At 44.5% G+C, this 23,220-nt stretch overlaps 1 protein-coding gene across 2 annotated transcripts; it reads left to right on the top strand.

The window, feature by feature from the left end:
• The first annotated feature begins 346 nt into the window (after positions 1-346).
• Positions 347-19,307, top strand: CYSLTR2 (cysteinyl leukotriene receptor 2). Of its 2 annotated transcripts, XM_036831124.1 has the most exons (3): positions 443-500; positions 2,930-3,135; positions 15,813-19,307. In XM_036831124.1, exon 3 carries the CDS (start codon positions 15,814-15,816, stop codon positions 16,831-16,833), a length of 1,020 nt encoding a protein of 339 aa, XP_036687019.1. In that variant the 5' UTR covers positions 443-500; positions 2,930-3,135; position 15,813; the 3' UTR covers positions 16,834-19,307. The 2 variants fall into 2 exon arrangements, with proteins under 2 accessions (XP_036687018.1, XP_036687019.1); XM_036831123.1 differs by lacking the exon at positions 2,930-3,135 and having other exon boundaries at positions 347-500.
• The last annotated feature ends 3,913 nt before the right edge of the window (positions 19,308-23,220 follow it).

The raw sequence follows: 23,220 nt of genomic DNA, 5'->3' as shown, positions 1-23,220 counted from the left end.
CATGTGCAAGTAAGTTGAAAAAGCAAGCGGGGGATGGAAATAGCTCTAAATAGCTCTCAAGTGCTGTACTTATATAAGGCGGTGCTGATGTTACTGTTGTGTGGAAACAAAAACATTTAGGAGAACTAAAAGCCACTTAAAACCCCTGAGTCTAGCCCATCACATCCCCTTGATCTGTTGTGAAAGATGCTGATAAAAACAGTCATTAGAGGGGCAGGGCTAATGCAGGTTTCTTCCTTTAGATGTAGTCCCTAAGTGGAAATCTTACCCTCTTCATCTTGAGAAGGAAGCCAGCACCGGCGCTCACACCAAAGTTCTATAAAGCACAGATGACTTTCTGACCAGAGTTCCTTATTCTCTTGCTATTGGCTGACACTGTTCATAAAATACAATTTGCTGTTTCACTTTTCTTTTAAATGAGCAAGCTGAATTACTTGGAGGAGGAAGACAAAAGAGATAGAGGAGACAGAGCCAACGCAGCTGAAAGAAAGAAAACTCAGGTGAGCATTTTAATCTTTGCTTTGTTAACTCATTGTTAAGAATTATGCTTTGCTTATCGCTTCATAGTAAGAAGAATAATTTTTAAAAAGTAAGTTTATTTTGTTGTACTGTAAACTTTTTTCTACCAGATAAATGATATTTTTTAAAATATTGGGAAAAACCACAGCTTCTATTGATATTTTCAGGGTATTTCTTTCCATTCTTTTTTGTGTGTCTGCTTATGATTTTAGTTGATTTTCATAGTTGTGTTCGTACACAATGGATACATTATATTCTTTTTTTCTGTTAGAGCATGCGTTTTCCCACATTGCTGTAAATACCTCATAATCATAATTTAAAATTGCTACATAGTATTGCATTGAGGAGATTTACTGTACTTTACCCAAGCATTCCCCTATTTGGGGCCATAAAGCATCTTTCCTATTTTTATAGAGTGGGTCATTTGATTACGTAAGATATATACTTTTTCCATTCAGAGTCTTGTTTTTTGAGGAGAGGAGGTTAGATTTGAGAATGTAGATTTCAGCAGTTTTACTGAGAGGCACAATGAGAGGGAAAGAGTTTGTGCAAGCGTGTGTTTATAATCTGCTTATAACTTTTGGGGCCACAATCAGTGGTTCTCAACTCTGGCTGTACATTCCGTCAGAATCACCTGATTCTGGGGAGATTAGAAAATTACCTTTAGAATAATTGAAAATTAACTTTGGTGGTGATGAGCCAGTCATCTGTAGGTTTTTTGTTTTAGTTTGATTTGGTTTTGGGTTTGTTTGTTTGTTTGTTTTTAACTTTCAAAATTTCTCAGATGGTTCTAACGGGTGGCAAGCGTGATAACAGCCGACCTAGGTTATTTGAAATATTTTCCTGTCTCTGATCCATACCTGAGAGTAATACATTTTAAGGGAAAGGGAGATACACTATCAGGCAAGCCACCCAAATATTCCTTTCAATACTGTATAAATAATGCAAAAGTAATTTGGGTGAAATGTCAAACTTCTAGCAATTTCTATTCTCCACCTCAATCCCATAGACCCTTAAGACGAGGATCTACTTGAGAGTTCCAATTTACTAATGCTTTAAAGAGATGGGTCTGTTTCCAGTGCATTGGTGGTTAGAAGTTAGAGAGGTGGAGGCTCCAGAATGTTCTAAAAGTATCAGAATTAAGCCCAGCGTCTGTTAGTGTTCCGCCAAGGTGCCAGCCTTCCTTTCATTTGCAAACTCTTCAAGGATCAATGAATGACAAGGTGGGCATTTAACTGCTGGCCACTGCAATTAAATTTTATTAATAGGTATAAATTTCGTTAATATTAAAAAGCAAAGACTGGGATTGAATTGGGGAGCAGCAGGTTGACGGCCCTGCCTTTCCAGGATCATAGACCTGGCACTTACCTTCTCTGGACCTTGTGTCCCCGGAAGGAAAGTGGACAGAATTTCCAAACCAGAGCTGTTGCTTTGCTTTCTCCAGTCAGGAATTGAGAATAGAACAAAGGCAGCTAAACCAAGTTGAAGCCTCCACTGCTGCTTTCCTAGCCTACAGAAGGGATGTACTTCTTTTGATTCAACCTAACTTGATCAAGAGCACGTTAATGAAGTCTCTTCTTGTTTTGACTTGATGGAGGAGAATATCTGTTTAGCACCTTCTTTGATGAACATAAACATCACAGAGTACTTCACTGTTTACAAAACCCCTTTCCATACAGTAGTTCATTTGATCCACAGAATAGCCTTGAGTGCTGGAGTGTGTAATTCTTATTTTAAAATAAGAAAGTGAGGCCAATAGAACACAGGATCTTTCCTAGGGTAGAACCAGAGTTGGCCCAATCTGGTTCAGTTCAGGGCACATACATGGCCCTTTCCTTACAGCTTGAGTAATGGTTATTGTGAAAAATTTGTTCAAATTTTGTTATGTCTATATAATTGAATATTATTTTAGCTATTTACATGACATTGATGTTTATTAGTTGGCACAGAAAAATGATCATGATTTAGCGATAAGAAAAAAAGCAAGGTACAAAACTGCGTTAAAATATGCACTCATTTTTGTTTAAAAATATGTATATTTGAAGAAAGATGAAAGGAAGCAAAGGCACAAACATTTATATATGTCTGGTTGGTGGTAAAGCTAGTAATTTAAGTTTATTTCAGCTTGTATTACCTTGTTTCTGTTTGTTTGTTTTAACCACATTCACTGCTTGTGTAATAAAAATGTAAAGTAAATTAAATAGAATTGTTCTTGTCTTTCTGGTTGGCTCTTCTCCAGAGGAAATGGTCCCAGCTCCTTTCCTTGGCCATAAGGAAGCCAGTCATTTAATTCTTGATGAGCTTTGTTCATTAATTGTCATGAATCTTCCTGTTATTGTTAGCTCGCATCGACTGAAAACTTACCAAGTGTCAGGCACCAAGTTAATGTTTTTACATCTATTTTCCTCAGCAATACTCACTCCCGTCCTCCCTCTGCAGATGAGGGTCTTGAAGTACAGGAATAAGAGGGACCAAGAGGCAGAGCTGAGGGTCGAACCTGGGTCCCATCTAACTTAAAACACATGTTTTCATTCACTATACCATCTTTCCTGCCTATCCACCTGGGGTCATCAAGGGTACCCTCATCACGTAAGCAACACCCGTTTGGGAAGAAAGGTGATATATTTTTGCGGTGTACTCATTTCTATGTGTCAGGATCCCCTTGGGCATTCGAGTGCCTTGTGTGTGCTCCAGACTCAGGGACTCCTCCTGCTTTTCTAGTTTGTCATGCACACCAGACATCTGAGACGTGCTAATCCCCCAAGGCTAAGCCTGGAAGGTGAAAGCCTAACAAGGGATTGTGAAATTACCCAGTGAGCTCTGGTTAACACAGCAGCCAAGCTGGGTAATGCAGAGAAAGGCAAGAATTGGCCTGGGTTGATCAGCTCTGCTGTAGAGGCTTATCAAATCCATAACAGAACCCCCAGCACTATATCTATGCTGTTCTCAGGGAGCTGCCCACTGCCTTCTTTGTGTTGGAATTACTCACGTGTGAGTCTCATTCCTTCTACTGGATGAAGAATGCCTGAGGATGGAGTCCTTGCAGGCAACCCAGTACATGGGCTCCATTAAGAATAAATGGACAGGTGTAAATAAATTAATTCATCAATGAATGTGAACTTTAGTTAACGGCTTCTGTTTCTCTCTGTTGAACCTATTAACCTCTTTATATTCACTGACCCATGGAGAAAGTAGTACAATCTTGGACAACCTTTAAAGGAAAACTTCTCCTATTGGATGACTTAGTGGCAGTAAGGGCTGACCCCTCTGACAAAGGAAACGGAGGCTGGAGCAGCAACTTGGAACCAAAGAATCCCAAAGTTGGAGGGTCCTCAGGAAGAGCCAGGGCCAGTGCAGAAGCTTTTTACATCTTTACTGTTTCAAGGAGAGGTTTCAAAGAAGGAAGCAGATCTGAGGAAGAACAAGAAGGAGGAAGGGAGGGGAGGGGCGAATGGGCCAAGGGAAGAGCAGAGAAAGGAAGAGAGAGGAAGGAAGGGAAGGGGTGGGGAGTCTATTTGCTCTGGACATTTAAAGATTAATTAAGCTGGGAAAAATGAAAACGGTCCAGTCCCAGGTTATTACTCCTATTGTATATTATAAAAACAAGAATAGTTTTATCATTTAAAAAAAAAACTATTTCCCATGTAAGTATCCTCCTGTGAGGCTACAGAGAGAGCATTTTACCTCATTTGCCCCTCTGGTACAGGAAACACAATCAGCTACAGAATGCTTGAAGGCATCACAGATTCTTTGAAGTAAGTTGGTTTCTTTTCATTTTGAGTCTTACCTCAACAATAACTTTGTTCTCTTACAAATTCTCTTGAGAGGTTTGAAGCCTGGTTAATTGTAGCAGAACTTGTTGGCCCGGAGCCAGAAAGACAATTTGCAACCCTCAGAGATATAAAGAGGGTCACCTCCTATGATGCTGGGGTCCCTTTTGTAGTCTTCCTTTTGCCCCCATGCCATTGACCCTATCTATTCCTGTCCCCAAATCTTAGATTTGAATTTCAGAGACAGAACGTTTGTGAGGAAAAATGCACTAACATCATTCCGTTGCGAAAGACCATTGGGAATTTTTTTTTCCCCAGGGGCTATCTGGGCAGGCAGTACAGTGAGACATAACATGAGGGGGTGTTGGATCACAGCTTCATTTGCTCACTCACTGGTCATTTCTTTGTGCATGTTTATGGCCATGAGCTGTGCCAGCGTCTGGGATACAGCAGTGACAAGTAAGGCGTTCTAGCCTTCAGCGAGCAAACATTCTGGTGGGTGGGGATAAGCAGGAGTTAGTGGCTGCCCTGTGGGGTAGTGTGACGACAGAAAGCACTGGATCAGCAGCCGGTCAAGACCCGGAGGGGTCAGAGGAGGCTTTTTCTAGAGGATTCTAGAAAAAAACCTGAGGCTGGTGAGAGAGAGCCAGGTGATGAGCTGGAGCTCAGAGCGTGTAGGCAAGACAGAACCTGGTATGTTCGGAGCACTGAAATAAGTTCCACGAGGCTGGAGTGGATTTTACTGAGGAGAGTGGTGGCGAGGTGACAGCCTGTATTGGGGGGCCCTGAGCTGGCCCCTGTGATGGAAGGAGGGGCTGGTGGAAACCTTTGGTAATAAGGGCATGTCTGCCTCAGAGGAGACACTGGGCAGCAGGATGGTCTGGGGGAGTGGGGAGTCGGCAGTGTGCTTTGCCCCTTGCTCTCTCCTTTTTAGGTCACACAAGCCCACTGTCCCCAGGCTACTGGCAGCTGGCTAGGGCTCTTTCCTGGGCAATTCCCCTGGTTTTCAATTTTTGGAGACATAGGAAAACATTTTCTTCTCATCAGTTTCTTACTATCCTTTACGGGCATCCTGCACCTGGCATACTGAAAAGTTCTTAGGCTTTTTTTCCCCTGGCAGCAGTCAGGCTCGCACAGGCTTGCTAACGCATTGAAAGTGTACGATGTGCCAGGCTCGGTGCAGCTGGGGGGGCGTGGATTTCAGTGTGCTGCCTGCCTGGTCCCCTCAGTACACCGAAAGGCTGAGCACTTGCTAATGCCCACACCACCAGTAAGGGCTAGAGCTAGGATTTGGATCCTGTTGGGATTTACTCCCCAAATTTTCCTATGACTTCTTAACACCTCGGAATCCTTCCAGGAATCCTATGCTGTGTAACTAACTACCTTGGTAAATAATTCCTTTGCTTCAAGAAGTGAATTTAATGATGGGATATGAAATGCCAAGGCGTAAGGCAGAGGGGGAGTTTTCATTTGAGTGAGTGGGCTTTGGGGGAGTCCCTGAGTCATGTCACTTAGTCACTTTGATTGTGGACAGGGAGAGTCCTAATGCTGACACAATCCCTTGGAAATTATTGGAATGAGTAGGGCAATGGCCTCTGAGATAATACTTGCTGATTTTCTGTCTTTGGAATCAGAAGACTTGGAAATCAGAGACTCAGCTGCAGAACGATTCTGTGGCCTTTCTTGGATCAGAAATTGGGTTAATAACAGATACCTCCAATCTTCCTTGATACACAGATGAAGTGCATTAGAAAATGATTTTTTAAATGCTTGGGACTTCCCTGGTGGTCCAGTGGTTAGGACTCTGTGCTCCCAATGCAGGGAGCCCGGGTTCGATCCCTTGTCAGGGAACTAGATCCCGCATGCATGCTGCAACTAAGAGTCCGCATGCCGCAGCGATTATCCCACGTGCTGCAACAAAAACTCGCAGCAGCCTAAATAAATAAATAAATAAATAAATAATTTTTTTAAAAAGCTCAGGTATTTTTATAAAATTAAATCCACAATCAGCTTTATAGGCTTATATATTCTAAACATGGAAAAACCGAGAAGTTATGAGAGCCAGAGAGAAGACAGCACTAAGTCAAAATAATGCTTTAAAAAAAAAAAAATGAAGCCGTATCTCCAAGGAGCCCAGAGCTCTCCTTACATGTTAAGCTTTCTCTGTGTCGAATTTGTGGTTGTTTGGTTATTGTGGAGCCTGAGTGTTAGTGGTTCGGATGAACATGGAAGAAATGCTAGCTGTGGGAGAATATTAGAGAATGAAATAAGGCGATTCAACAAGGATGGAGGTGGGAAGAAGGATGTCGAGATACTGCCACACGTGTCGCTCTCAGAGGCAGAGAGGCCCCTCATGGGCTTGGATGCCAACCTTCTGCTAGGGTTCAGGCCCTGCCTTATCCCTGGGATAAGTTGTTCTCTGGGAGAACAACAAACAATGAAATTGTGAAAAGACTCCAGTTTTAAGGTGTAGTTATCCCCGAAAGTGTCCGTAACTCACAGGCACCTTTTTGCACAGGGAAATTCTCAAGAACGGAATTTCAGAAGAGAACATGCAAACTGAGCGATCAAGTGAATAGACGGGAAAAGCTTGTCAGCAAAAGAGAGAAAAAAGGCAGCTGTTGCTAAACCGTCAGCAAGACGCTGCTACTTAAAAGATCTGATATTTTGACCGTACCAACACTCTCCAGATGATCAGTTTTCACCCACGCTGACCTTTGTCCTGATGGCAGCTCTGGCAATACACTTCTTCTTGAGGTGTTTCTTCCTCCATCTGCCCATGTGCATTTGGAGTGGTGGATGTCATTTTACCACACACTCTGTGGTCTGAGCAAAGTTCTGCTTTTAGTGGGAGAAGGCCACAGCTACTGTGCACTGCATGTCCAGCCTCACCCCAAACGGGGCCTGACAGGCAATATTTCAAGAGGGCCCAGCAGCCTGAGGCAGAGTCCAGGCAAGGAAGGCTTTGGTGGGTTCTCAGGCATCAGGGCAAGTGCTAGAAGGAGAGACAGGCAGGTGCCAGCTCAAGGGCACATGTAGATCGGCAGCAGGTAGAAATCACTGAGAAGTTGACAACCCAATGACTGTGATTTCAAGACAAGATTCTAATTAGGAAACTCAATACCATAGAGTGTGTCTGGTCTTTAGAAATAAAATAGAAAACCAAGATAATGAAATTCAGAAGTTATTTGGGAGGGTTCTGAACTTCATCTGAACTTTCTAGAATTTAGTCAGGAAGCAGGGCTGAAAGACTGATTAATCACCAGTATCCCCCTTCCTACTGGCCCAATCCTGGTGGGAATCCTGAGGAATCTGGGGAGAAATGGTGAAGGGGGATTGGACAGTTTCCTTGTGAAAGAAGCCAGTGAGAGGAGGCGATTACAAGCGGGAAACTGCTCAGAGCACTCGGTCCCCCAAGGGATCCTCTGCCTGGTGGGACTGTTCCCACCCTTGCTGCCAGGACTCATTCAGCTATTCCCCTTGATGGAAAACAGACCAGGTCCAAAGACTGCTCCTCAGGGCTTCAAGCTCTCCAGGAATCCCCCGAAATCTTAGGAAGAACACACTGACTTTTCTGTCTGCTGAGCTCTGGGGCAAGTCTGGCACAGTTTGGTTGGGATCTGGGATGAGAGGTTGGGCCCTACGAGCTTTGCAACTTCCAAATGTGGACTCCTAGCCAGAGGATAGATATGAGACAATGAAACGCTACTTAGGCCATAGGCCCTGGAGGGGTAACTTCATGGTCATCCGGGAGAATTATCAGGATAGCAGGGAGAATTATCAGGCCCAGGACCCTGGCTGAGGAGTCCCTCTGGGGCCCAGAGCTGTTAAAGAGATCTTTGCCGCACAGAGAAAATAAATTGGAGAATTTGCTCCTGGGGGACTTCCAAAGTCATAAGTGCTATTTAACACCTACTGGTTTACAGCAGATCTGCAAGCACCCCTTTCAACGATGGGCTGACTTCACAGCTATGAGGTGTGGGGAAGTAAATGGCATTCAGAAGGCAAAGGAGCATTAGGCTGGTGGTGTGAGACGTGACTTGCACTTTGAGGCACTTTGGAAGAGACAGGGTAGAGGATGAGAGAGCAGAATGCTCCGAGGTGCTGACTCCATGGAAACAGGGCCCCATGTTGTTCACTCCCCTGCCCCCTATTTATTCCGGAAGCCTGGAGACCAGCTCAGTTCCTCACTCAAAAGAGGTTGTAATCTCAGATCTTTTCATTTGTATTTCTGTTTTGGTCTCCAAGCATTTAATTCACTTTATCCCTCGAAAAAATTCTAAAAGTGCAAGACTGTTCCTGGGAGGCTAAAGAAGTCTCCGAAGCTTTATGTTTCCACCAGCACATTTGGAGCCTGTTACAACTGAGGGCTGAGCCAGCAGTGTTGGATTTCAAAAACGAGGCCCTCACTGATACTTCTCTGTTTTGTGGGGCATATTAGTTTTGCACTCCAGGGCCTCTGGGATTTTGAGGTTGTAGGATCTTCCAATCCAGAGGGTCGAATGCTCTCTGCACAGCTTCAGGGAGCTAAGTCTGTGAGCTTTTGCAATAATAACAGCTAATGATGCTGAAAGCTCAGCCTCTGTGCACTGGTGCTGCATCAAATCTCGGAGACAGAGTTTTGGGTGAAGTAGAAAAGAATAACTTTATTGCTTTGCCAGGCAATGGGGGACACGGTGGACTCCTGCCATTGAAACTGTGTGTCCCAACCCAGGAGGATTTGATGAGTTTTAGAGCAAACGATTCAAGGATGGGGCTGCTGAACAAGATTAGCGTGTGTGCAGCACCTATACTCCTAATCTGGTCTCAGGTGATCTTCTCCTTTTTTTTTGGCCATACCATGCGGCAGGTGGGATCTTAGATCCCCCGACCAGGGATCAAACCGTGCCCCCTGCATTGGGAGCACGGAGTCTTAACCACTGGACTGCCAGGCAAGTCCCTCAGGTAATCTTCTCAATGAGCTTCTCTGGTTTCTTTAATCTGGCCTCAGGTGGTCTTCTCTGGTATGAAGAATGCTGACATCTTCCATTTGTTGGGTTTTAATTCTATGAAGAGCTTAAAGACATTGTTATGTGTATCCCTTGAGGCAGAACCAGGACCCTGCCCCCAGGCTGCACTATTGTTTCTTGGCTGCTCCTCCCTTGTCTTTGCATCCCTTACCTTCCCGGATTAGCAACTGTTTGAATCTGCCCTTTGGAACTCAGGGAAGGTCATGGAGGTTGGAGTCTGTTCCCTACAAGAAAAGGGGGACAGAAAGGCTTCCGTGCCCAGGAGCCCCTGCTCGGTTTCACTAACATATGCTGCTTTCTCCTCTGGTCCAGACTCTGACCTCAGTGCCACTCACAGCTTTTCTTGCTTAATCCTCACAACAACCCAGAGAAGTAAGGACTATTGTCTTCATTATCTCCATTTTACTGATAAGGAGCTGAGGCAGGGAGATAAAGGCAGCTGTCCAAGGTCACGGAGAGCTGGTGAGTGAAAGAACCAGGATTCAAACCAGAGTTTGTGTTCTTCCCTGCTGCTCTACTACTGCTTCCCTGCAGCAGAGAGGAATCCTTGTCATTCCTTTCACCATTTTTATCATTAAATCATCTCTCAGCCTTTGCTTTTATATTTTTACAAATACTTTTTGCCTCTTTAATCATATGCCTAAGCCCACACTTTGAGATTTAATCATAGTAGTAAACGTCATTGTGTGCTCACCCTGTGCAAAATACCTCACGTTCCTTATGCCGTTTACAGATAAGGAAACTGAGACTCTGAGAAGATAAGTTATTTGTTCAAGATTCCCAAGCTTGAAAGTGGCAGATTTGGCTCTATGACCTTACACCAACATTTCTATGAACTTCAAAAAGAATGTTCTATTTGCCATTGCACAGTGTGCAGTAGCTCTGGGAGCTAAAATCCAAGTTATGCTCTAAAGTTATTAGGGAAGATAAAGAGCATTATTGTGGAGAGAGCTGTGATTTGCAGGTTGGGTTATTAAAACCCAGAAGCTTCCCACTATGGAGAACTTCAAACCCACAAGGACATGGCGGTTGGACGTAGACGTAAGTGAGGAGGAGAAGAAGACTAATGGGGCTGTGAATTCACCTGGACCATCAGATTCTGTAATCTCTGTCTAACACATGCACTTTATGAGCCTGCTATGTGCTACGGTAACTCTCATTTGTCTAGTGATTAAGAGTTTACCGAGTTCCCTCAAATATGTGTGTGGCATAATGAGGTATGCAAAGTCAGCAGAGGACTGTCCCTTCCTCTTGCAAGTCTCATAATCTGGAGAGGCCAGTGTAATGTCTGCCTAAGATGTATCTGTCAAAGCACATGAAGAATTAATTTCAGGCTGCTGTAGTTTATTTACAAGTGCTGCAGGAGTGATTAAAAAAAAGAGAGAGACCCGTGAGAAGTGTCAGTTGGGTAAGGTGACATGCAGAAGGTGATACAGGTGTTGAAGAAGAGGATTTGGCTTGACTAGAGTTGGGCACCCTGCAGATCGGGGAGAAGGGGGATAGAGAAGAGGGGAAAGGCAGAGGTAAAAGAGAGCAGAGTGAACGGCACAGGTACGTGCCCGAAGAAGTGCAAATCCAGGTTTCCGCTGCCTGGCGTTGAGGAGCAGCAAAATAATAGCAATAATGCCAGCTTTACGGTTTTCAAAGTGCTTTTACATCCATTATCGCATTTGCTCCTCTCAGAGCTCTTTCCTGATGTGGGGTCCAGGGGCAACATTACCCGCATTTTACAGACACACTTCCCCAAAGAAGCTAAGTGATGTGTTAGCCAAGGCCCTGTGTACCTAGAAACTGGCAGACCAGGACCCAGACTTCTGTGCTTTTCCCACCATCTGTCACTTTGTGGCAGGCTCCACTAGCTGAATCTCGTTTATGAAAATACAGGTATTGCTGGGACAAGGGGTGCAAAGTCTTAGAGCTAGAAAGTGGGACGGTTGGGAGTCAAATCACTTCTACTGGACTTCAGATTCGGTGTACATTCTACTCTAGCCCTGTTCAGGTGTCTGATGTTGAAAAGATAGGACAAGAAATGAACAGAAGAAGACATTGCAGTCATTTGTAGGAGATGGGCTGAGAGTAAGAAGGTGTCTCAAGAGAAAAGAATGCATCTTCCCTCCCTGACTTCCTCCAAAAACAAACCCTTCACAGAAGCTGAGCTGAGATGTTCTCTCTCTCCTCTGAGAAAGTGGTCACTTTCTCAACCCCTGCTCTTTTATCAGCTTCCTGGCCTTGGAGTCCCACCCCACCCCCTCTGAACACTGATAAGCTTATTGCTAAATCTCCTGACACTTGACACGTTTTATCCCCACTGACCACTCCCCCCCTCCTTGAAGTTGCATTCTTTTTTTTTTTTTTTTAACCTGGGCCCTCAGCAGTGAAGGCGTGGAGCCCTAACCACTGGACCACCAGGGAATTCCCAGAAGTTGCCTTCTTGATTCGTGTCTTATCATTCGGCCAGTCTTTCTCAATCGTCTTTCCAGGCTCCCGTTGTCTCTGCCTGTCCCATAATTGTTGATGTTCCCCGAGGTTCTGTTCTGATCCTCTTTCCTTCTCTGCTCTTAAACCCCTGCAGGAGCTCCTCCACTCTTCTGGCTTCAGGTACCAAGTGCTGATGGCCCCTAAATTTATCAGGCTCTAGACTGCAATGGGACAGTTCTTGCGTGTGTTTTGTCGACTTAAAAAAAAAAAAGTACAATGTAAGAGTTGCAAGTTAAGTTTTAGTTGGGGCAAAATGAGGACTGCAGCCCGGGAGACAGCATTTCAGATAGCTCTGAGAAACTGCTCCAAAGAGGTGGCGGTGGGGGGGAAGAGGTCAATATATATGTGATTTTGGTGAAGCGGGAATACATGCAATCAAGCACATATTTTTGCAGAAGTTCTCATCAGGGTTACTGCTAGTCACGAGGAGCAGACGTCACCATGAAGGAATTTAGTGCTTTTCTGGATATGAGAAGATGCAAGAATTGGGCTCATCAAATCAGCTCCTGAAAATATCTTAACTATCTGAAGACCTGTTCTGCCAATTTTTCTCAGAGCACCAGGTGCCTCATTCCTGATCTCCACTCTGAATTCCTTTCAGGGGGTGTTGAAGGTCAGCAGCTGCAGTGGCACCTGATTTAATCCTTGTAGAGGTAGATGGCAAGTGCCAATTTGTAGTTGACAGTTTCATAAGTGCTTCAAATTCAAAATGCCCCAACTTGAACTCATTTTACCACCCCAAACAGCAATTTCCTCTTATTCCTCTTCTGTTCTTTTTATCAATGTAATGTACCATTCTCCCCCTCAAAATACATGAGAGGGTCCTTGACCATCCCCACCTCCAACTGCCCCTGACCTTCCATAATTAGTCCATCCCCAACTCCAGTCAACTCTCATTCCTTTCTACTCTCAATCTCATCCAGATATGTTCACCCCCTCTTTCCTGGACAATCACAAGAGCATCCCCACGTGTCTCTCAGGACCTAGGCTTGCCTTCTTCCAAAAAGTCCTCCATCCCTGCCAGAATCACACCTTTAAAATGCAGATCTGCTCCCCACAATTCAAGGGCTCTCATTGCCCTCAAGATAAAACCCAAGATCAAACTCCCCAGTGTGGATGTAAGTCATTCTCAAACTACCCTCTGCCTACCTCATCCTTCCTTTCATGCCTCACCTAGACTATCATATTTGCAGTTCCTCAAACTGTGTCACTGTGTCTTAGGGCCTCAGTCTTTGGGCTCTGCTGCCAGGTCACAGGCTTGTACCTGAGAACCGAAGGTAAGCACACCTGTGGACTTACAGTCTTAGTCAGTGCTGATGATGGGGGCAGGATGTGTGACAAGGTCTATCCTGGCAAGGCATCAAAATATTTTTTTTTCTAAGTATAAATAAAAATAACTTCTGTGAGGTTTTGAACAGTTGCAGCTTTGCAGTGACCATGAAAACATCCTAATCATCCACATAAGCTCTTCATCCTCGTTAGACTTTGGTCATGCGGCATGTTTAGTTTTCTTCATAACTGCAATCTGGAATCTCCATCTGCTGCTGCTTTGCATTGTTTCTTCTTTGTTGTTTTATTATCAGTAAAGCTGCAGCAGACAAAGCCTCAATTCTTTCTTTGTTCCAAGACCGCTTTCAGTCCAGGAAGCTGTGCTCTCCCTCTAAGGCGGTGCAAATTACGCTGTCAATTTAGTTCCTAATTTTCCTTGAATTTACCTCTTCATATATTTCTCAGCTTCCTGTCACATACTTAATTGGTCTGGCTGGTTTTTACAGACACTTCTAACAGGCCATTTCTTTTTCTTTTTTCTTTTTTTTTTTAGCAGTCTAGTGAAAGTTTGCAGTGTGGTGTAGTCAAGTGTATTTTTTATGGGCGGAAAAGAACAACCAAAGTGTTTAAAAGATTTCTCAAGAGAAAGTGGCCAGCTTAATGGAGTTTTGGATCTGAGCTGGCCCTGCTTTTAGTCTGTGGCTGTTAGTTAAATGAGGCTTCTAGGAAGGGTGTTTGTGTATTTTCTTTCTTTAGCTTTCCAAGGATTAAGATGCTCTTGGAATCAAAGTCCCAACTTCTGTAGTTATCTTCTTCCTACAAGTGGGGCTGTTTGACAGCCTTGGACCACTCCCACTCCCGTCCCCCTCCAGCCCCTCCAGGGCCCAGAAACAATCCCAATCTGAGGCAGAGGAATTGGAGTAACTCTGGGACTCAGTGTTACCCTTGGGGTAGGTCTGATCCTGATCTGGTGCCTCGATTCTAAAATTGGGCATCTCTCTTTTCCCCAAGATTTGGTCCCCACCTCAACAGGGGAAAAGGGCCTCTGTCTTGGTATCCCTGGCCTGAGGCTCTGTGCCGAAAGTATTGTCCAGCACTGAGGTTCTCCAGGACTCAGGGCCTGCCTGCAATGGCCAACCCTCCTCTCAGATCCAAAGTCCTCTTCTTCCATCATGACCTGGAAGTACAAGGGCCTTGCTGCTTGCAGACTGACCTTCCCTCATGAGTTCTGCCTTCCTCCCCAATTGCGCAAGAAGTCCCTGTTGCTAGGGTCTGTTGTTGGTCCCCCCATATCCCTCAATTCCCCTGTGGAGCAACTGTTACCATCTTTTTTATGATCTCTTGTCTGTGCTCATACCTGCTGGATCCCATTCTCTGCCTATGATAAGGGACTTTCCCCAGCATCTGTAGCTGTCCTTGCACGCTTGCCACCCCCAGTGAAGGAGGAGTGCAGGGCGGGGTCCCAGGTTGCCCTTCTCATTGCAATTTATAGTCCCTGTTGGTCTTGAGATGGGAGAAGTGGTTTTAAGGTCTTCATGGTCAAAAAGTTTGAGAACTTGATTGCTTTCAAGTCTACTTGAAAAAGTCTACTTTTTCAGATCCTTTCCTGATATAAGCTTTTCCTAAGATTATATCTGAATCCTTGCTCCAAAGTCAGGGCTGTGTGGACAAGACTGTCCTTTTCAAAATCAGTAACAGGGACTTCCCTGCTGGCGCAGCGGTTAAGAATCTGCCTGCCAATGCAGGGGACACGGGTTCGAGCCCTGGTCCGGGAAGATCCCACATGCTGCGGAGCAACTAAGCCCATGTGCCATACTACTGAGCCTGCGCTCTAGAGCCCGTGTGCCACAACTACTGAGCCCATGTGCCACAACTACTGAGCCTGTGCTCTAGAGCCTGTGCTCTGCAACAAGAGAAGCCACCGCAATGAGAAGCCTATGCACCACAACGAAGAGTAGCCCCTGCTCGCCACAACTAGAGAAAGCCCTTGCACAGCAACCAAGACCCAACGCAGCCAAAAATAAATAAATAAAATAAATAAATTTTTAAAAAAATTACAGAAAGTGGGAAGGGAAGATTGATCCAAGTGAAAAGCATCTGGGTTTGCTAACTGGCGCTTATAGAGGTTAGGCTCTAACCTCTTTCCACAGAGGCTGGAGGCAGAGGCCCTGTGTCCAGGTGTGGGCTGGAACAAACAGAAAATTCTTTCAGCAGCCTTGAGTTTTCTCAGGCTATGTAAGAAGGGGAGGGTATGGTCATCCTAGAGGTGCAGACTTGAGCTGTTAAAAACCATATCAGCACTTTTATGTTAGCTGTTATTCAAGTCTGTGTAGGCCAAGGTTGACACCTGGTTGAGAAGAGGACTCAGAAGACCTTGGCTAGAGTTTGATCAAGGAGAGAATCTTTGTCAGCTTCCAGAGCAGAAGCTGTGTAATTGATGACTTTCTCCAGGGTCAGAGACAAGCTTTGGATGATACTCATTTGGGCACTGGGCAAAAGTCCCCCCGGTTTGAGGATTCCGCTTCAACCAAATAAATTAATGTTTATTCTGCATTCCAGAAATTTATCATGAAATGTAATGAAGCATATAGTAAAGACATATAGTAAAAGTATAAGCATACAGTAAAAGTGTAAGCATATAGTAAAATATAGGCAATATTTTTTGACTCACGTTTCAAAGAAAAGCTAGTATTTCTCTCTGTTTCATTAAAACCTGGAAAAATGTAAGCAGGAAGTAACTTTTTGTATCTGTTTCTTTTTAATTCAGCATGGAGAGAAAACCTGTGTCCTTACCTCCGTCCATCTCCATATCAGAAATGGAACCCAACGGCAGCTTCAGCAATCACAATAGCAGCAGGAACTGTACAATTGAAACCTTCAAGAGAGAATTTTACCCCATCGTGTACCTGGTAATATTTATCTGGGGAGCCTTGGGAAATGGCTTTTCCATATATGTTTTCCTGCAACCTTATAAGAAGTCCACATCTGTGAATGTTTTCATGCTAAATCTGGCCATTTCCGATCTCTTGTTCATAACCACGCTGCCCTTCAGGGTTGACTATTATCTCAGAGGCTCCAATTGGATATTTGGGGACCTAACCTGCAGAATTATGTCGTTTTCTATGTATGTCAACATGTACAGCAGCATTTATTTCCTGACTGTGTTGAGCGTTGTGCATTTCCTGGCAACTGTTCACCCCTTCCGGCTCCTTCATGCCACCAGCGTCAAGAATGCCTGGATTCTATGTGGGGTCATATGGGTCTTTATCATGGCTTCCTCCACAGTGCTTCTGAAAAATGGCTCTGAGCTGAAGGGCAATGTCACATTGTGCTTGGAGCTGAATCCTAATAAAGTTATTAAACTGAAGACCATGAACCACATTGCCTTGGTGGTGGGCTTTCTGCTGCCATTCTGCACACTCAGCATCTGTTACCTGCTGATCATTCGAGCTTTGTTAAAGGCGGAGGTCCCAGAATCAGGGCTGCGTCTTTCTCACAGGAAGGCGCTAACCACCATCATCATTGCCTTGATCATCTTCCTCCTGTGTTTCCTGCCCTATCACATACTGAGAACCCTCCACGTAGTCGAGTGGAGAGTGGATAAATGCAAAGAGAATCTACATAAAGCTGTGGCCATCACACTGGCTTTGGCAGCGGCCAACAGCTGCTTCAACCCTTTGCTCTATTACTTTGCTGGCGAGAATTTTAAGGACAGACTAAAGTCGGCACTCAGGAAATGTCATTCACAGCAAACAAAGTGCAGCTTTCCTGTGTGTGTGTGTGGTTAAAAAAGGAAACAAGAGTGTAAGGGGTTATTAGGTGACGCTGTTCCTATATCCTTGTGTCCACCTTCATTCACACGTAGTCTCCAAATGACTGTGTATTTATACCATTTCCAACAAAGGTCGATTCCCAAGATTTAATTGACCATGACTTTTGTTGATAAGACCTACTTCAAAATTTTCATTAGGTGTATCTTCAGTGTTTGAGTCTAAATAGAGAGTATAGCAGGAAAAATCCCTATTAGAGTCTTGCAACTTGAAATGTCAGACTGGGAAAAAGTGCTGAGCACGGTGACTGCTGCTTCTCATCAGATCCTGTACCAGATCTCTGGCCCACTAGGCATTCTAAATTCTTAATTTTAAGACCACCCCAACATTCCTAGCTCCAGCTCCTCTTCCCTCTTCAATCCTCTGAGACACAGCCAATTAACAAAGCTACTGGAGGCCCCAGAGCAGATAAGATAAGCATCCTTAGAATTCAGGGGAAAGACTTAGACTGTGAAGAGGAAGGCTGTCCTCTAACAAAGCAGAGTCAAGGACCCCAACAAGAACAGTGGGACAAAAACAAGGAGAAGAGAGAAAGGGGAAAAAAGAATTTCATTTTGCACTAGGAGAGGGTCTCTAGCACACTGAAGGCAAAGGGCATGCCTCTCTCTTGTCAGGGGGTGAGGAAAACAGAAAGAGTAGGAGGAAGACCTGGGGCATTGCCCTAGCAGGTGGAGGGATTATGTGTGGAATAGGAGAGAAGGGGATCCATTTTACTCTTGAGATTTGGGTTCGGGTTGTTCACTGCAGTTCCCATCCTGCAGGTTAATCCATTTGGATGGGAGCCAGAACAGAGGAGGTGGTGCTAAGGGTTTGGTTGGGCACTCACAGAGAAGGTGGGGTGGAAGGTAAGTTGCAAAGTTGTAAGTTGTGGTACCCCTGAAATTCTATTAACATTTTGGCAGAACATGAGTAGGGTGGCTTTCTTTTGAGAGAGTGTAGCAAAGCACTGGATTGTGGGAGGGAGGTCCTTTCTGTCCAGTGAAACAAGGCTAAGGAGACTACCTACTGCTACCACCATGACCACTGTACTGCCAACAATTGAGTACCCTCTCTGTGCTGGGCAGACTGCCCAAGGCACTTCCCATCCGTTAATTCCATTTAACCCTCACACCAAAGCCCTTCATCTTCATTTTACAGATGAAATCAAGGAACTTGTTCAAGTTCACACAGTTTTAAGAACCTCTGTGCAGAGAGGTTGGCTGGGTGCTTTCCCTTCCATTCCCCTTGCAAACCTCCATAAGGATTAGTTGAAAGTCTGAGTAAGAGTTCTCTTCCCCCATCAGGTACCTACCCCTTCTCACTCTCATGAGAAGACTGAAGGCTGAGGTTTTCTCTTTGGAGTTGTTGACCCCAAGATAGAGTGGAGAGTGGGAGGGTGGTGTTCTGAAGCTAGCAAGGGACTGAAGGAAAGTCTTCATAGAGAACAAGAGCCCCAGAGCCATTCCCTCACTCAGCTACAAGAATGCCGACAGACTCATACCTTGTCAAGACAGAAGCCTGGAGGCTCCTCCTATGGGGAAACTGCCCGACTCAAGGAAAAAGACCAACAGACACAGACTTTTGGGTATTCCCCCAACACAAAAGCTGGTTCCGGCCCTATTACTTACCCGACAGGAAGCCCACACTGCAACTAATCCCTTCTACTCGTAGAGAGCATCTAATCAACCTGTTAGAGCATCACTCTTATTATGAGCAGTCAATGAGGACCACACATCAGAGGAAAGGGCCTGAACGTGAGAAACCAACAATGAATGAGAGGGTAGATAGAGACATTTTCAGTATGAAAGATTTCAACGTTTTTATCACCCTCACACTTTTTATTAGAAACCTACTGGAGAATTTGCTTCTCTAAAATAAGAGATTAACCAGGATAAAGGAAAACATGACGTCTAGCAAACAAGGAGTAAGATGAAGAAAATTCCCAGCATGTTTGTGCATAGCAGAAAAACAAGAAACTAATTGATCTGCACACGTTGGAGGGATTTATATTTTTCTTGGATAACGTGGGATGAACTAGTAAAAATACATAGGAAAATAAGCAAATGAAAAGACAATGCACTTATTAAATGCTAGGGGAAAAGAAACTGTTGTTTAAGAAAGGAAATATAACCATAGTACACTAAATGGCTCAGCTGTGAACAATATTTACATAGAGAATGTAAATAGCAAAATACGGTGATATAACTTTTTTCAGGAAATGAGGGGGAGAGGATGTGTATGACGGGGGAGGGGTATAATAAATCTATGTTCCTATATCTTATCACAGAAAATTCATCATAACTAAAGCTAAAGAATGACAAATATCTGTATAAAAATGTTATTTAACAATAGAGGATAAAGCCCAGAAGAAACAATGAGCAAGATTGACAGGGATTGCCTTTGGAGAGAAGTTGGGTGTGGGAGGATAAGGTGGGGATTTCTTTTTTCCTCTTAATAAGTATTTAACTGTCTAACTTGTGAATATGTATTGCTGAAATAAAATAAAAATTAAGTTGAAAATTAATTTTAAAATTCAAATTAATTCTGCCTTAACAAAAAAAAAAGACGAGGAAGAAAAGAAAGGTGACCAGAAATGGAAATTGTGAACTGAGAGAAGAAAGGAAAGCAGAAAAGGACTACATCTGGATTTGGGCCCCTGAGGGAAACCTACCCAGCCCCCCCCCATGGAAAGGGAGCTCCCTTTTGGGGTGAGGGGAGTCACTTTCTGGGGTGAGGGGTGATTTGGTATGTCAGGATTTTTTAGCTGTAAGTAACAGGATACCCAACTCCTTACCCAACCTTAACTCCTGTTAAGCCAAGGGGCTTAAACAACCACTATACTGCATAACTAAACCATACAAAGGGAAGTTGGACTTCAGGCCCTAGTCAACCAGGATTTCTGTGAGCCTTTCTCTCCAAGTGTCGGCTTGGTCCCGTGGCTGAATCACCTCATGGAAACAAGCTGATTGCGAGCAGCCTGAGGCTACATGTTTCCTTACTTGCATCCAGGAGAAGAAACAGGGTATCTCCTGCCCAAGTCATCTAACAAAAGTCACAAGTTTCCTTTTGATCAGACCTACTCAGATTACATACCAGCTCCCAATAAACCAAGCAAGAAGAGATTACTCTGACTGAATGAGGATGACCAGAGTCTCCACCTAAGGCGGGAGTTGTGGGGGAGAAGATCAGAATGGTGGGTAGGAAGATGCAAAACTCACTTCCCCCCACAAACACATCAAAAATACATCTACATGTGGAACAATTCTTGTTGAAAACCAAGTGGAGTGGCAGGAAGACTCCCGCACGACCAAGGCTGTAAGAAAGATCCGCATGGAATCAGGTAGGAAGGGAAGAGAAGCTGTTGGGTCAGGACCTGTGCTCCTGGGAAGGGACTCAGCAGAGAAGGGAGATTACATGGGTGGAGACCCTCCCTGGGGAGTGAGCAGTTAGAGCCACACACCGGGCACCCTTACCTGGGGTTTGACACCAGGAAGACGAGTCCCCTTGGCTGGTTGGAGGGCCAGTGGGACTAAAAGGAGGGCTATGGGAAGACTGACTCCACTCGTGAGGAGCATGGACACAGTTACTTACTTCCAAAACAAGGTGGTGAGGGTGGCCGGTTTTCCGCGACCGCCCCAGCACGTGTCCCAGCCTGAGCCAAGCAACTGCTCCAGCCCCGCTTGCTTCAAGATGCAGCTCCACTTTGGGGCAAGGGCTGCTGCGGCCAAGGAGACAGCTCAGCTATGAGACACAAAAGCAGCTCAAACCCAAAATGGCGTCTGAGCAAGGCTGGGGCAATCATTACTGGTGCATATACAGGCAGCATATCAGAAGCAGTCCTGATCTCTGTCTGGGTCCAGACCACCACAATCCACAATCCATGCCCTGACCCGTGCAAAGCACCCACACCGATCCCACCTGACCTGCAGTACAGCTCCACACCAGGGTAAGGGTGGCAAAGGCCAAGGGAGAGCTCAGCTGTGAGGGACAAAGGAGGCTGAGACTCCAAGCGGTATCTGAGCAGGGTGGGGAGGCAGCTACCACTGGGGCTTACACAGACAGTACATCAGAAGCAGTCTGGGTCTCTGACCCCAGCCAGATGCCACAGCCCACGCTGCAAGCCATTCTGAATGCTCACACCAGCCCCTCTTGCTCCAGCACTGCTCCCCGCTGGGGCTGGGTGCTGGTTCTGGGAAGGGGGAGAGCACACCCTTACAGGGAAGAGAGCCCGCTTGGATCCGACCCTCAGGTCTTCTGCTCCAGCAACTTGGGACCCACCCCCACCCCCAATAGGACAGTGACAGCCACTGAGCAGAGAAGAAGCCCCTGCTCACACCCGGCTCCAGCTCTCCCCCCCTCCATCTCCAGCTCCACCTCCTACCAAGATGATAGCTGCCAGCACACCCTGAGGAAAGATGGGACTTGTGTTGAGATCCAGCTCTCCCACCAAAGCCACTGGCACATGCAGTATATACAGGGGTGCTCCAACACAAGGACACCCCCTCAAGACCACAATAGGTAACTGTTTCATCTACTTTCATAGAGACAGAGAAAGTTAAGCAAAATGAGGAGAGGAATTTGTTTCAATTGAAAGAGCAAGTGAAAACCCCTGAAAAAAACAACTAATGAAACAGAAATAAACAATTTACCAGATAAAGAGTTCAAAGCATTAGTAATAAGAATGCTAACTGAATTAGGGAAGAGAATAGATGAAACCAGTGAGAATTTTAACAAGGAAACAGGAAATATAAAAAAGAAACAGTCAGAACTGAAGAATACAATAATTGAAATGAAAAACACACTAGAAGGAATTAAGAGCAGACTAGGTGATACAGAGGAAGGAATGTATAGGTCAGCTGGAAGATAGAATAATATAAATCACCCAATCAGGACAGCAAAAAGGAAAACAAATTTAAAAAATGAGAACAGTTTAAGTGGTCTCTGGGACAACATCAAATGTTCCAAAATTTGCATTATAAGGGTCACAGAAGGAGATGAGAGAAAGGGATTGAAAATGTATTTGATGAAATTATGGCTGAAAAATTCCCCAAACTGAAGAAGGAAACAGATATCCAGGTACAGGAAGTACAGAGGGTCCCAAGCAAGATGGTCCCAAACAGACTCACACCAAGACATATCATAATTAAAATGGCAAAAGTTAAAGATAAAGAGAGAGTTCTACAGGCAGCAAGAAGAAAACAAAGAGTCAGGTACAAGGAAACTCTCAGAAGGCTATCAGCTGATTTTTCTGTAGAAACTTTGCAGGCCAGAAGGGAGTAGAATGATATATTTAAAGTGCTGAAAGGGAAAATCTTGTAACCTAGGATACTCTACCCAGCAATATTATGATTTAGAATAGAAGGAGAGGTAAAGAACTTCTCAGACAAGCAAAATCTAAAAGAGCTCATCAATACTAAACCTACCCTAAAAGAAATGTTAAAGGGTCTTCTCGACATGGAAACCACAAATCAAACAAATGTATTTAACAAAACAGAAACAGACTCACAGATATAGAGAACTAGTGGTTACCAGTGGGGAGAGAGAAGTGGGGAGGGGCAGGATAGAAATAGGGGATTAAGAGGTACAAACTATTATGCAGAAAATAAATAATCAACAAGGATATATTATACAGCATAGGGAAATATAGTCATTATTTTGTAATAACTTTAAATAGAGTGTAATCATATAATTGATAAAAATATTGAATAACTATGCTGTACAACTGAAACTAATATAATATTGTAAATCAACTATACTTCAATAAAAATAAATAGATAGATGGATGGATAAATAAAGAAATAAATAAAGTGGAGGTTGGAGTTAAACCCACTGAAATCTCAGCTGCAGGGGGTGTGAAATGGGGCTTGCAGAGGCCACATGTTCTGCATTGCAAGTGAGGTGGAAAGAGAACCACCAGTCAGCCAGGCATCTATTATGGGCATGGCCTGGACCCATTCAACAGGCCCAGCAACTGAAGAGGGTGGGAGGAGTGATGCAGTCAAAGAAGGGTGAAAGATAAAATATGTGTTTGTAGCATAGAGTCCTAGAGATTTTCAAATGGCAATTAGAAATCTCAATAACTTTCAAAGGGCCAGAGAGCCCAGATAAAGCTGGGTATACGGGGTGGGAGCAACCAAGGTCCTTGGAATGAGCAGTAATGAAGGGGTTTTGAGTTATCAGTGTCTTTAAGTCTATGGTGTGTGTGTGTATATGTGTGTGTGTGTGGGGTCTATGAGAGGGAGGAACTTCATGATTTACTTTTCCTTTTTCCAAGACTTCTTTTTCCCAGCTGGGTGAAGAACCTTGGGAACAAGGAGAGGGAATTGTCCTTGAGGAGTTAAACCAAAAGGAACTCTTATTTACCAA

This window comes from Balaenoptera musculus, chromosome 18 (genome assembly GCF_009873245.2).
Source record: "Balaenoptera musculus isolate JJ_BM4_2016_0621 chromosome 18, mBalMus1.pri.v3, whole genome shotgun sequence".
Taxonomy (NCBI): domain Eukaryota; kingdom Metazoa; phylum Chordata; class Mammalia; order Artiodactyla; family Balaenopteridae; genus Balaenoptera; species Balaenoptera musculus.
This window is presented reverse-complemented; position numbering and strand designations above follow the sequence as displayed.

What these genes read in the sequence shown, in the direction of transcription:
- CYSLTR2 (XM_036831123.1), top strand. Translation starts at nt 15,814, where the DNA reads ATGGAGAGAAAACCTGTGTCCTTACCTCCGTCCATCTCCATATCAGAA.